Below are 13515 nucleotides of genomic sequence, written 5' to 3'. Positions count from 1 at the left end.
TAATGAGTTGGAGTGACGTTATTTGCCCTATGAGCACTGGAAGTTTTGGCTGATACTGAGTCATTACAGTGCTGCGTGCCCTCTGTGTGTGTTGGGGTGAGTCCCTGTTTCAAGGAGCTCTAGAAAGCAGGCAAGGAAGACTGAAATGTCTTGATTAAAAGCCACTTAGAGAGTCACTGAAAGAGCCAGAGTTTTTCTAGTTCCTCCCTGGCTCTCCACCACTTCAAAGCACTCCAGGCCAGTTGCTCAGCTGGTGTGAAGAACACCAGTGCTGAAAGTCCATCTACTGTCTGTCTCCATCAGAGCCAAATATTGACACTGGCAAAAATCCATTCCATTATTAAACACAGATCTGCAAACCCTTTACAGATTTGTTTACAGCTGCATGTAAATATACTTTTCACAGAAGATTAATAGTACTTACCAGTATCTGTAAAGGGCAAGCCAAACTAAGAATCTGACTATTTATCCTGACTGATAAAAGGACTTGTCTGACTTCCTTGTGACTTCTTCTGTAATTTAGTTTCTGCATTATGTAGTGTAGTTGTTCTGCTGTTTTTAAGTATTTGGAAATTGTAAGCCTGTAGGATTTATGTGAATTTAGTCTTTGCAGAGGATCTACTGGGCCTTTCCTTGAATTTGAGTGATATATATTTGTATGCTGATGCATTTAAGGTAGGAAACAACATGTTGCTTGGGCTGTGCTTCTGTAGGTGCTCATCCCACCTCCTCATATATATATTGAGAGCAGAGAACTGGGCAAAATACTTGGTTCTTCTTCTGATGCCAGGTATGATGAGGTTTGGGCAAGTCATCTCAGCTGGTGGATTTCTGAAGATGTGCTAAAACCAGCCAAGCATTCCTGCTAATCTAAGGACAGCTGGTGTTTGAGGAAGTGTGCAGTAATAGGGGATCAGTTACTAGTTGTTAATGCAGGGTCACCCCATCCAAGCACAGGAAAGCTTTGTCTCAAACCACAAATGTAAGCTTCTTTCAGAACTGGCAGCATGTAAAGCTGAGCTTTGCAAAGGCCTTTCATGTTTCCTCAGTTCTTGATGTGTTTGTCAGAGCTGCTGATCATTAACAGTGGTGGTGCTCAGTGCTTGGTACCTGGGAGAGGTACCCTTTGCTCCCTGATACTTGAGGATGACTGTCAGGTAACAAATCAAGGTAGCTTTTAAGTTGTTTCCACGGCCTAAGTTCTACCATAGCATCAGGGATTAGTGTTTCTCATTGGCCTCTGGGCCTTAAGTGTCCATCAGCAACAGGAATCTATGGCTCAGACATTGATATAGATATAGGGTATTTAGGATATCCAGGTCTTCACCCTGCTTCATGACAAGCTGTTGTTTAGTTCTTTGGATTTCCCTATGGCTGTCCTTCCTTCAGTCAGGGACTGTTTCTCCTCTCTGTTCCCCAGTGCACTTAGCTGACTGTTGGCAACCAGCATCTCACAGTGCTGAAGGTTGAGAGAGGCTGCCAAAGTACAAATTGTGGCCAGGCTGAGTTATTAAATCTGCAGGATTATGTAGTCTGACTAATCCACAAGTAATCCCTGTCCTTCTGCTGCAGGCTTACCGATACCTCACCCCATATACCCCCATCTGCATTGCAAAAGCTGTGAAGAACGCAGTGGAGACAGAAGGCATGAGAAGAGCACATGTAAGTGAAGCCTTGAGTGTCTCCTTGCACATGGCAACAGGTTTGCTTTACTTTTAGGGAAAGAAATAACATTTTCCTTTCAGTTTTAATGTTTTGGATAAAAAGCAAATAAGAATTTGGATGGCAGGATAAAAAAGGTCTTCTGTCAGACATCTACTGCTGTTGAAGCAGGTTTTTTGCTTGTTTTGCATTCCCTTGAAGAACAACATTTGCAATAGTGTGAGGAAACAGCCTTACTCTGTGGGAAGACTGTGCAGACTTGAGAAATGTTGTTTGCAGTGTGGGCCCTTAAAGGGATGTTGTTTCCCCTTTGCTAGTTCTGTTGTCTTTGTCAGTGGAGTCTTCAAATTGTTATCACTTGAATAAACACAGCCTAAATAACACACAGAAATTCTTCGACACATGGCGCAAAGCGCAGGCCAAGATGTTCAGAAGCAGCCAGTGTCCTCAAAGCACTCTCTTAGTCTTGTCATCATGACCTGGAAATGGAGCTGATTTCCCAGGAAGCTTCATATTTTCAAGCAAGGAATCTGCCTGTGAAACAGGTTCATGGTGGAGCTGAACTTTTCTCTTGTTTATCCTCTTGTTTATCTGTTAGTTTTCAAGCAGCAGTTTTCACAACAAGAGAAATGGGCCAGTTGAAGCAGGGCTGGCAGTTCTGGGCTTGTCCCATATTTTCTGCATCTTCTCAGGAACCAGTACTTTCTATTTCAGTGCTTTTCTCTCCCTATTAATTAAGGTGAAGTAAAAATAGTTGTACTGAGAAGAGGCACTTTGTCACCTGCTACCTGAGGACAACTGTGCCTTGTTCTTGTACACATCTCCTGCTTCTTGCCCCTACATGCTGCAAGCACGTAGGAAAAAAAAAAAAGAAAAATGTGGGTCGGTTGTAAGGCAAAAGAGCCAGAAGCTGTGTGACAGAGACTGTGTGGTGGCTGAGTGCCCAAAGGACACGTTCCCCTGTCACATCACCAGAAGTGTCGTGTGGTTGCCTTCTATGATCTGAGATGCAAGATCCTGGCTGCTAAAGCAAAATAGCCTTGAAAGTGATGTGTGGGGTAAAGCTAGACTTCACACAGTAAGATATGTCCCAGCAGTAATTATTAACAGTCATTTAACTCTCCAGATAAATTTCCAGTGTTTGTATTAATTACAGGGTGCAAAACCTGAAAATACCTCTTGAATCATCTCTTAGTTTGTGTTTCTGAAACTTACAGGTTGAATTCTTTTGCATCAAAACCTGTTTATGGCTTGATAAATCTTTCTCCTTCTCAATTGCCTTTTCTTGTGCCTATTTTAACATAGATTAAAGATGCTGTTGCCCTGTGTGAGCTCTTTAACTGGCTGGAAAAAGAGGTATTGTATAACTTTTTTTAACTTGGAGGTTCTGTTGCTGTGTAAAATTCTTCATTGGCATAAACTTTTTGTTAGTCTTTATAGTATCTTTACTAAAAGTGGGGAAACAGTTGGGGGTTTATCTGGTGGTTTTTTTGTGAGGATTTCAGACATGCTTTTATTCAAGGCTGAATTAATTTTTTTGAAAACATTCTCCCATTCGTTTTTTACAGACCAAAGCTCAAACAAATGAAAAATTACCTGAGCAGGTTTAGTGTAGTGTTAATGCTGTCTTGTGCTGGTTTGGTAGTGTAAATCATGAAATAATATTCAGCTTCATACAATACTTTGGAATTATTCTCATGATAATCAGCATTGTCTGCCAGTATGAACAAATCTGGCATTTATGAATGGGAGGTGCAGTGAAAATGGGATATAAACAAATTATTTGTGTATTCACTAAGTTAGAAGTACTCAGTGGATGTGCAGAGTGCCAAGTGTTACACAGCAACTTACTAAGCCATGCCACTGCATGTCAGAGTGTATTACTTTATTTGTGGAGAAGGCTTGATGACTTGCAGAAGGTGCCTCTTTACATGTCTGAGTACCTCAAGAAGACAGCCTCAGGGGTTATGAAACCTAGCTCTTGCCCTGCTTTGCCCGTTTTCCAGTCCAGGGAAAGTTGGGTCACAGGTTTGAATCTATCAAATGCCTAAAGTAAATTTTAACACACTTTTTTTTTTTGCAACTGCTTCCATTCCTGATTTAAAAGCAAAAAATTTCCAACAGCATGGGCTGTTAAAGAGAACTATATAACCTTAGTGTCACCTGACTGTGAAGAGGTGTTGCCTTGTGAGATTTTGCCTGTGCACATCTCAGTGAAGTCAGTACTGCACTAACTGCTCCCTAGTCAGGGTTCAGCAATCCTGCTGTGTCTGTCTCCACTTCCTTCTTCTCAAATGCCCTGCACAATGTTGCTGGGTTTGTGTTTGTCATTACTGAGGAATGAGGACAGAAAATCTGGAAAGAAGCCACTTCCAGGGTTTCATAAGGCACAGACAAGACCCAGTGTTTAAGCATATAGGGTTTTCTTAACTTGTTTGCACTAATCCAATGCATGCCCTTGTCCACCAGGTCCCAAAGGGAACAGTAACAGAAATTGTTGCTGCAGACAAAGCAGAGGAGTTCCGCAGGTAAAAAGTAAATCTGCTCTGAGGAGGTTTTCTGGGTGGCATTTTTTATCAATTGTTTTTATTTTATTCTTTAGAAATGCATCTCACTTGCAGATATATTTTACCTGAGGACCTTTACTAATGGATTTATTTGAAAACTTGAAAGAGTTGGGAAGAATTGGGTCTCTTGGGAAATACAACTCCCAGCCCACTGGATCCTGTCCACTTTCCTTTTGAGATAGCAATGAGGAGCACTGCAGGTTAGGACACTTAAATACAAGACAGTTCTTTCCTTGCCACAGAGAAATGTATATTTCAAAGTCAGATTTCTTCCTCTTCTGATAGAGAAAGAGCACCATTTATTTTGAGAGTTACTCCCATGTGTACATCCGCAGGGCCTCTAAAATGCCTTTGAGTAAATAAGTAACAAAGTAGAAATTGTTCAGCAGATCTCTTCCTAGGTGATTTGGGTTGTGAATTTTCTTCTAAGGAAAGAGTAGATCTGGAAAACACATGGTTGGGAGAAGAGGGCTTCAAATTGTACATTTTTCTACTCAAATTTGCTTGTCCAGATGTCTTTTAAAGCCAAGGGGAAGGCTGAGGTGATGTGAAATTGAGGATGGGGCACTCCAGGTGCCCTAGGTGCTTGGTGTGCTCCTCTCACTTGTGCTGTAGTGATCACAATCTTTTCTTTCAGTCAGCAGAAAGACTTCGTTGAATTGAGTTTTGCTACCATATCAAGCACAGGTCCAAATGGAGCCATCATTCACTACAAGTAAGAGAAACACAGCTTCTCCTTTCAGCCTTCAGCAAACATAGTTGGAATGAGCTGTCTCATTTCCTCATGGAGTCACAACAGAGTACTCCATGGAGATGTTGTTTGCTATCTTTCTTTACTCCTTACTAAGTAAAGATCTTTCCCTGCTGGCAGCATGCATGTATTATGATGCTGATCTGCTTAGGCCATAGAAAAGGGCTATTTTGGGGCTGGAAGTCTGGGAAGGATGAGTGTGAAGTGCCACAACTATTCTGATATACATCCAGAAACAGATGTTGAGGGTTTTGTTGGAAGCAGCAAAGCTCTGTACTGTAGTGCCATTTGCTGTATACAAATCCTCTCCTCAGTGTGATCCCTGGCTCAGCATGTGTGGGATTTCCATCACTGCCACAAGAAATCAGAGCCAACACATCCAAGCTTGTAGTTAATATAGTTTCTGGACTGCAGATGTGGGCTGGAGACCTTAAAACTGTGGAACAAAACCCTTTGTGTTTAACTGAACAGGCCAGTTCCTGAGACCAACAGAACGCTGTCAGTGAACGAGATCTACCTCCTGGACTCAGGAGCACAGTACAAGTGAGTGGATAAATGGTGCTGAACTGCCATATGTTCTTTTCCCCATGACCTCTGCAGGGTCAGCTCACATTTGCCTTGGCAAGCAAGGCAGTCTGGAGTTTTGAGTAGACAGATCAGGGCTGCTGACAAGCCTTGCTGGGGTCAGGGACAAGATGTCAAAGTACAGTTCCCATCTGAGTCCCATCCATCCCCAGTGTGATGGGAGCTGTGCTTTAGCTGGTGGCTTTGGTATTAAGTTGCAGGAACAGGGAGCAGGCCTGACTGCCCTGGCTTAGCCTTAGGCTGCCTACTCAGCAGCCTGCACAGCTGGGTGAGGCACCTACCCTGCTAGGATCTGCCTTGTGGGCAGATTTGACTGATGTTGAGCTCAGGACAAGGTGGGGCAAAGAAGCAGGACAGCACTGCCCTGTGGTCTCTCTGCCTTTTCAGAGAGACTGAGACTCAGGGATCCTCACCTTAGTGGCCACTTGGGTTTTTGGGAAGGCATCATGCCTGAAAACTCACTCAATGCTGTTTTGACAGTGCCATTCAGTGGCCTCAGTTCCTTTACTGTGGAACTCTTGACTCCATGGAAAATGAAAGGAGTGATGTTTTTAACCAGTGTAAATAGAAGAGAAGTGGCTTGTTCAGGAAGATGCAGGACAAGCCTGGCTGCTCCTTTGAGATGGGCTTTGTCTTTAGAGCTATGCCTTTTTGTTATGTCAGTCAGGAAGAGCTTTGTAAAAGAACCATACAGACATCCTTTGATAAGATTTTTACAAGGAGATCTTTTTTCCTCTCCTCTGATGGCCTAATTAACGATTTCCTTAGTGCCACTATGAAAAGCAGCCCTTTGGATACAATGTAAGCTGGACATCAATGGCACTTACCACAGCATTGTGACAGGGGTGCTTTGCTTGTCCCTGCTGAGAAGTTAAACCGTGAGCTCTTTGTGCCCACGGCCTGTGTGCTCTGGGAAGAGCACAGGGACAGGAGTGAATGTTTCAAAGGGAACTCGTTGTTTCAAGAGCCACTCTGTTTTTGACAGCAGGCTCAAAATGCTATTTGCAGAAGGAACTTAGATCCAGTTTCTGACGTATTAGATTAACCCCTATCCAAATGCAGGATGATTTGCAGAAATCGTAGACAAGACATCCTGAAGATGAAAGGTATACTACCCCCCCCCCTACACTTCCCTTTTCAGAGCTGGTAGCTGTCATTTTTGCACAAGTGTGTGTTGTAAAGCTGTTAGTGCATTGTCTTCCATACAAATTGGCTGAATTTGGTCTGTTCTCAATGGACAGGTACCTGTTGGTAAACCTGAAATTAGCATCGTTTTTATAAGCAGTTTAGATTCTAATTTGGGAAGAGCTTTGGGATGCTTGTGATTGAAAGATAACAGTGTGAATTGTAAATCATTATTGCTACATCTGGGGCATTGTGTTCAGGAATTTTTGGGATTAGGAGCAGTTACATCATCAGCCTTGTGTAGCCCAGAGCAGATGACTTTATCCATTTATGAGCTTGGTTGGTTTGCTGCAGTGTGACTGGTTTCCTGTGCATTCTCACTTTGATCTTTCTTTTCCCCGCATCCTTTTGGTTCCTGCATCTTTGTTTGCTTCTGAAGAGATGGTACAACAGATGTGACCAGGACAATGCATTTTGGCACACCATCAGCCTATGAAAAGGTAAGTTGGGATCACAGTGTGGTTTGTGATCTGACCCTTATTAAAGATACTTAAATTAGTAATGTGCTCTATTGCTATGCAGTCAAAGCAATATGGAGTTCTCTATGGAGTTACCATTTATTTACCAGTATGTGGCAGCATTTGGATAAGGACTGAAAAGGAGACTGTCATACTTTAGACTTCCAAAACATCAACTGTTTTAGAGAATTGACACCTTTCTATCTTAAAATGCACAGCTGTCATCTGCAAAATAACGTTTCCTCTAAGAAATAAGAAAATCAGCAGATTGAGGATAAACATTGCTGGTTTGTCCAATAAGGGAGACAGGGGGTTCTAATTTAGTGCAAAGCTCAGTGTCTGATACAAGGCTCCAGTCAGATTGTGCCTAGTGTATGATATAAAAAATCAGTCTCAGACTTACCTGAAAAGGTCTGTGTTTGAAATTTAGCAGTGTAATTTTGTTTATTATAAATTGCTTCTTTAACTTTTTATTAGTCTTAAGTAAAACTAATTTCATTATTACAGTTCACTTAGTGACAAAAATATGCTGTAGGGTATGCCCAGGAAGTAAAAGTAGAGCCACAAAGAGAATCAGTCATGTAGGTCAGGTGAATGCTGCTGCTAAACCTGCAGTCTGAATTTGTGATAGTCTCTCTGGAGAGGGATCTTCAGAGTGATGTAAACTCCTTCTGCTCATGGTTTGCTTTGGCATTACCAGCCACACAAGAGCATGAGCACGTTTTTCCATGTCCTTTGCAGTTGCTACAGGATGCATCCTCTCTTTTACTTCTTGGGGAATACAAAGCTTTTCCTTTCCCTCTTTACTTATGGCACACATTTCTTTGACAGGAGTGCTTCACCTATGTCCTGAAGGGACATATAGCTGTGAGTGCTGCCATCTTCCCAAATGGAACCAAAGGTGGGTTGGTGAGTTGGAGTGTTGTGACCTCTGAAGAACCATTAAGTGGTCTGAGAACAGCGTTATGATTGACAGGTCTAGGCAGATCAGGCAGATGTTATTACTGTCTGTTTCCATTACAAGACTTTGGATTCTGGATTACTGATGCCTTCTGTCTGAGCATTGACCAGTGCTGCAAATTCTGAGGCAGGCAGCGTGGAGGATTTTGTAAGTGCTCTGGCTCTAGGGTGGTAGTGACTTCCATCAGTTAGTGGCTCTCTAACACATGTGCTTGGAGGTTGTCTTTATTCTTTACTAATGGCCCTATCAAAGTGAGAAGTCACTTTCCAGCTTCATAAGGACTGGCTAATTCTCTTCCAATTACTGTGGAATCTCTCGTATCAGTGGGAAAATGCATGGGAATATGACACACAAAGGAGCTGTTTTTCGTTTGTGCAGGAAAAGTTGTGGCATATCATCCACCTCTGGTGAATTTGTTACAGAGTTATTTTGTCCTTTGTCACACCTTATACAAAACCAGCTCTTTTTAGAAATTTCTTCAGTTTGCATTCTTGGGTAGGCAAGTTAAAAGCAGATGCACAGTGCTATGAGAAACCCAAACTGAAACTGAAGGGTGTCTGAACTTGGTTACATGGGCTTGGTGTTGACATGCAGGCAACAGAAATTCTGTGCCCCCTGGATGAAGCTGTGTGAAATGAATGGCCTTCCAGGTAAAAAAGCCTGGCTGATTAGTCCACTAAATACAATTGGCAGGTCTCCTATTTTCAGTTCAATAAGTGCAGCTCCTTTTAAGACCAGTACTGAATTCTCTGTGGGACTTTTAACCATTAGATTCTTTCCTGAAAACGTCAGTAGAACAAGCAGCAGTACAATGTTTCTGTTACAACCATCTCTTGAAGACCTATGTAATGGAAGAGAGAGGGGTTCTTTAGCTGAAAAGGGGATTGAATGTCAGAATTGCCAAATCTACCCTGTAGCTTTTAGCCATCCAATGACTTGCTTTCTTGTGGGTGATGAGCCTTTTTGAGGGGGTGGTGGTAGGTTTTGTTTGTTTGTTTTCCTTTTTGTATGTTTTCCAGGTTTGAACCTTCAGCATGATTATCAGTGTTGCTGAGGGAGCCTGACTTGATTGAATTCTTTCTCCTTGACTGTCTGCAGGTCACCTTCTAGACTCCTTTGCCCGCTCTGCCTTGTGGGACTGTGGCCTGGATTACCTGCATGGGACAGGACATGGAGTTGGCTCTTTCCTGAATGTGCACGAGGGTCCTTGTGGCATTAGCTACAAAACCTTTGCAGATGAGCCCTTGGAGGCTGGCATGATTGTCTCTGATGGTATTTAGCACTGGTGATTCTCTCAGGTCACTGGGGAGAGACCAAACTCTTCAAGATGCAGAGGGAATAAATGTGACAGTGATGTAAAGCAAAGGCTGGATCAAAAGCTCTGGGCCTGCCTCCTCAGCTTGCTGTTTTAGTTGTCATTTAAGCTCTCTAGGTAAAGACCCTCACATTAGCTTTTCACCTTCCATGAAGCACCTTTGCAGTGGGGTGCTGCAGGGCTGCTTCCTGCTCTCTACAGCACAGTCCTGGGAAGAGGTCTGCTGACCAGCTGGCTCTGGCATACTCTGGAAGAACTGGCTGCAGTACAAAGTGGACACCAAGCTTTCAGGAGCTAATCCTGTCTTTTCTGTGGGCTATTTGAGGCAGCTGTTAAATCTATGCATGCCTTATTCTTCCAGTAGTAAATTAACAGCCTGCTGGGGTTTGCTGAGAGACTTACATTCCTTCAGGGCTGCAAGCCTGCTTCCTCTCAGGAAGTCAGGGAAACAGTCTCTAAAAGAGTATTTTGAGGAAGGGGTTACCCACCTGCTTTTCATGAAGACATTAATATTTTCAGAGTTTCTGGTATTTGAACACAAGTATTCTGTGCTCTCTCTTGAATTCCAAGGAGTTTCTGAAGCTTGAGGGCTGTCTGTCTTGTTCCTTCTGCTGTCACCTTGCTCGGGGCTTCTGTGCAGATTTAGTAGCGTCAGAAATTTGCCTCTGTGGTTGCCTGATGTCAAGATTTCTTAGTGACTTCAGTGGGCTAAAGGCATAGAGGGGAAGTTTGGCCATAGGGAATAAGTACTTGCAGAGTGCAGCAATGTGGCTTAGTTAATCATTGTCTGTTTCTGCAGAGCCTGGCTATTATGAAGATGGGTCCTTTGGGATCCGAATAGAAAACGTTGTCCTCGTCATCCCTGCCGAAACCAAGGTGAATGACCTGCTCAAGATGCACCTTTCTTCATGACTTGCTGGCTATAAAACTTAAAGTACTGGAACTTGATGTGGGGCCATGCTGCAGACAGTTAAATCCTACTCAAGATTCCTGGTCTCCAAAACCCCTTATTGATGAGCACTGGTTCTAAATCTCCCTTGAGAATGGGAGCACAGAAGGCAATTTTGCTTCTGCAGAGTTTCCGTGGGTTGAAAAGTGTGTGTGAGAGTTGTTTTAAATTGTTTTTCTCTGTGTGTTGAAGCAACTTTATTCAGCCCCTTGGAGTCATTGCTGTAGGTTGATCTGAAGCTGGGATTTTCCTCTGTGGTAGGGATCCATCAGTGGCAGTAGAAACAAAACTACGGGAAGATTTTGACATTGTAGTTGCCAGTCTGGCTGGGTTATGCTTTTAGAAATGTCAGACTGAAAATGATCATATAGTCATCAAGCTGAAGTCCTGTACAATTTTCATCTTTAGAAAGGGACTGTTGAAAGAAGTAACTAAGGCTTACATCGAGATTCTTTGCTTGAGCTGTAAGAAAAATGTTGCTGTAAATTGCTACCCTCTCATCTGAATGTTGCCTTGGTTATTCTGTAGGGATGACATAACCAAGGAGTGTGATCAGGGTGGAGCTGTTTCTAAAATATAATCTCTGTGTAATCTCTGTCTTTCTGCTGCAGTACAATTTCAAAAACAGAGGCAGCCTGACCTTTGAACCCTTAACCCTGGTTCCAATCCAGACGAAAATGATTGATGTTAATTTGCTGACAGAAAAGGAGGTAAGTAAAACAGGTTTGCATTGCCTTCTTTGCACTAGAACCAGCTTATTTTGTTCTGTTTGCTAGAACGACTGGCCATTGTTCCATTTCATAGATCCAGAGAGCAATCCTGAGCACTCTGACTTATTTTTAAGCTTGACCCACTTTGAAGTGAGGGGGTGAACTAAACGAGCTTTTCAGACATCCTTCCAATCTACGTTATATGATGTAGACAGTGAGGATCCCACCAATTATGTTGTTGTGGTAGTTCCCTTAATATGATACTTGCTGCTGCTGTCTCTTTTCCTACTCCTGCCTTGATTTGCTTTTGGCAGATGTCTGCCTTACCATGCTGTCTCCTCAAGGACTGTAGTGGTGACTGTCCCATCGCATTGTCTGCGTCTGCTTGTCACCAGCCCCATTCAGGCACACCCCATTGCTCAGTACACATGAACTCTGAGCAGCCTTCTCTGGTACCTGCTCAGCAGCATTTATTTCCTAAACAGCTTCATACTTTAAGCTTTCTGTTTAAGTCTCTCACTACCTTCTCCATGGCATATTTCATCCTGTTTTTCTACTATACTCCTTATTTTACCTCAGCACATCCTCCTTTTTGGAATGATAACCCTGGTTTGCATTTCCATTTGCTGAATAGGGATGTGAAGGGTACAAAGATCTGCCCTACGGTTACCTGTTCAGATCAGTAGGGCAGCTTGTGCCTCAGGAGTGCATTGTCCAGTTACAGTTTTGCAAAGCTATTTATTAAGCTGTGCCAAGGTAGCTATTCAGACTTGCTGGAGGCAGTGATTTGCAGAGACTTTACTTGTCAGCTGAATTGACCCTTGGCTCCTCTGAAAACCCAGGATGAATTCCTTCAGTTCCTACCCTCATCAAATTTACAAGTCACTTCCACATAACAGAGATCTGTCTCTTCAGGACAGGATTCCAGCCCAGCCTAAGAGCTCAGACCCAAAGAGCACAGGGGCCTACAAATGTTTTTGGCTGTACATAACTTGTAAGGTCACGAACTCTCTTCTGTGTTCATGCTGAATGTCCTGCCCCTCCCTTTCTCCAGTGTAACTGGGTGAACGAGTACCATCAGAAGTGCAGGGAAGTTGTGGGAGCAGAGCTGGAGAGGCAAGGCCGGCACGAAGCTCTTCGGTGGCTCCTCCGGGAGACGGAGCCTCTGGCCCAAGGGCAGTAGCACCAGCACTGGGGTGTGGAACATCAGCACAGCTCCTGTTCCGATCGCCTGCGTCTTCCTGCAGCTCGGCACCACTGGGAGGGCATCCTTCAATAAGCATTTGGAAATCAGGAAGGGATTTTGTGTAGTGTTTCTTGCCCCACAGCATGTGCGGGTAATGTGGGGCTGAGGAGGGTTACTGTCTGAATAAGTGTTTTGGGGGGAGGGGTTGAGCATAGAAAACAAACAATAAATAAACACGTTGCCTTTGAAACAGAGGTCTTATTTCAATAATGGTTCTAAGAGGCAATACTGGAATATTTTATACTGTCTGGTTTTTCACTGTGAAAACTCAGTATTTTTGCATACTTGGGTTCCAGTTGCTAAGATGTTATCCACACAGCAGGACTGATTACTGAATAAAAGATTCCAATCCGCTGTTTGCTCCATCTGTCTTCTCTTGCAGTCAGTGATGCGTTGGGTTTGGCAGCTTGAAGAAAGACAGGAACCTCGTCTTTCCACCCTTATGTGTGCATCTAACTCAGACAGGGAACAAATATGTTTAGGACTGCCTGGTGCCAGGCGCTGGGCAGAGGTTATGGAGAGAGCTGGCAGGAGCAGTCAGTTCTGGTTTGTGACAGGTCCTGGAAGGATATGGAGACACTTGGCAGAGGTTTGTGTGTGCAGAGCGCCGAGGCCAGTACTTCTGTCTATTGTTATGTCTTACTGAGTGCTTGTATAGCCCATGGCAGTGCAGGATGCGTGGGCAGTATCATGGAATTGCAGCTCTTCCTGGACACAAAGCAATTAGTAAGTTAAAATAAATAAATATGCCCACAATGAACAAAGGACGAGCGGCGCGGCGGGGTCGGGCCGGGCGCAGCGACACCCGGTGGCCGAGCGAGGTAGCGCGGGCTGAGCGGTTTTCTCAGGCTCGCTGCAAGTGTTCGATCCAAACTCCGCTTCAGAATCAGATAATAAAGGAGCAGTCGGGAACAGAAAATCAAATTCCTGATATTTCAAAGAAATTTTCTGAGCAAATGGAAATGTTTGTGTACATAGTTTTCTTTCCCTCTTCCCCCCGCCCCCAGGTGTTTTTTCCCAAGAAGGTGATAAAACAGGAGTGCAATAAGTGCTTTAAAAAGTCAATATCACCCCTCAGTCGCTGCAGACAGGTACATGTATTTAAATAGTCAAGTGGTTTCTCACC

General features: G+C 43.5%; 1 protein-coding gene across 1 annotated transcript in view; it reads left to right on the top strand.

Moving 5' to 3' along the window:
• Positions 1–12752, top strand: part of XPNPEP1 (X-prolyl aminopeptidase 1) — a 31007-nt gene extending 18255 nt beyond the window's left edge. Inside the window, exons 11-21 of the mRNA XM_041415884.1 lie at positions 1573–1662; positions 2968–3018; positions 4132–4190; positions 4867–4944; positions 5452–5523; positions 7130–7190; positions 8040–8109; positions 9268–9441; positions 10284–10360; positions 11045–11143; positions 12198–12752. Coding sequence (XP_041271818.1) covers positions 1573–1662; positions 2968–3018; positions 4132–4190; positions 4867–4944; positions 5452–5523; positions 7130–7190; positions 8040–8109; positions 9268–9441; positions 10284–10360; positions 11045–11143; positions 12198–12326 — 960 coding nt within the window. The 3' untranslated portion in view covers positions 12327–12752. The remainder of the gene's footprint in view (positions 1–1572; positions 1663–2967; positions 3019–4131; positions 4191–4866; positions 4945–5451; positions 5524–7129; positions 7191–8039; positions 8110–9267; positions 9442–10283; positions 10361–11044; positions 11144–12197) is intronic.
• Positions 12753–13515: the final 763 nt, after the last annotated feature.

The sequence above is a fragment of the Onychostruthus taczanowskii genome, unplaced genomic scaffold (assembly GCF_017590055.1).
Source record: "Onychostruthus taczanowskii isolate IOZ18803 unplaced genomic scaffold, ASM1759005v1 scaffold5, whole genome shotgun sequence".
Classification (NCBI taxonomy): domain Eukaryota; kingdom Metazoa; phylum Chordata; class Aves; order Passeriformes; family Passeridae; genus Onychostruthus; species Onychostruthus taczanowskii.
Note: the sequence above shows the minus strand (reverse complement) of the source record. Positions and strands in the feature narration are given on the sequence as shown.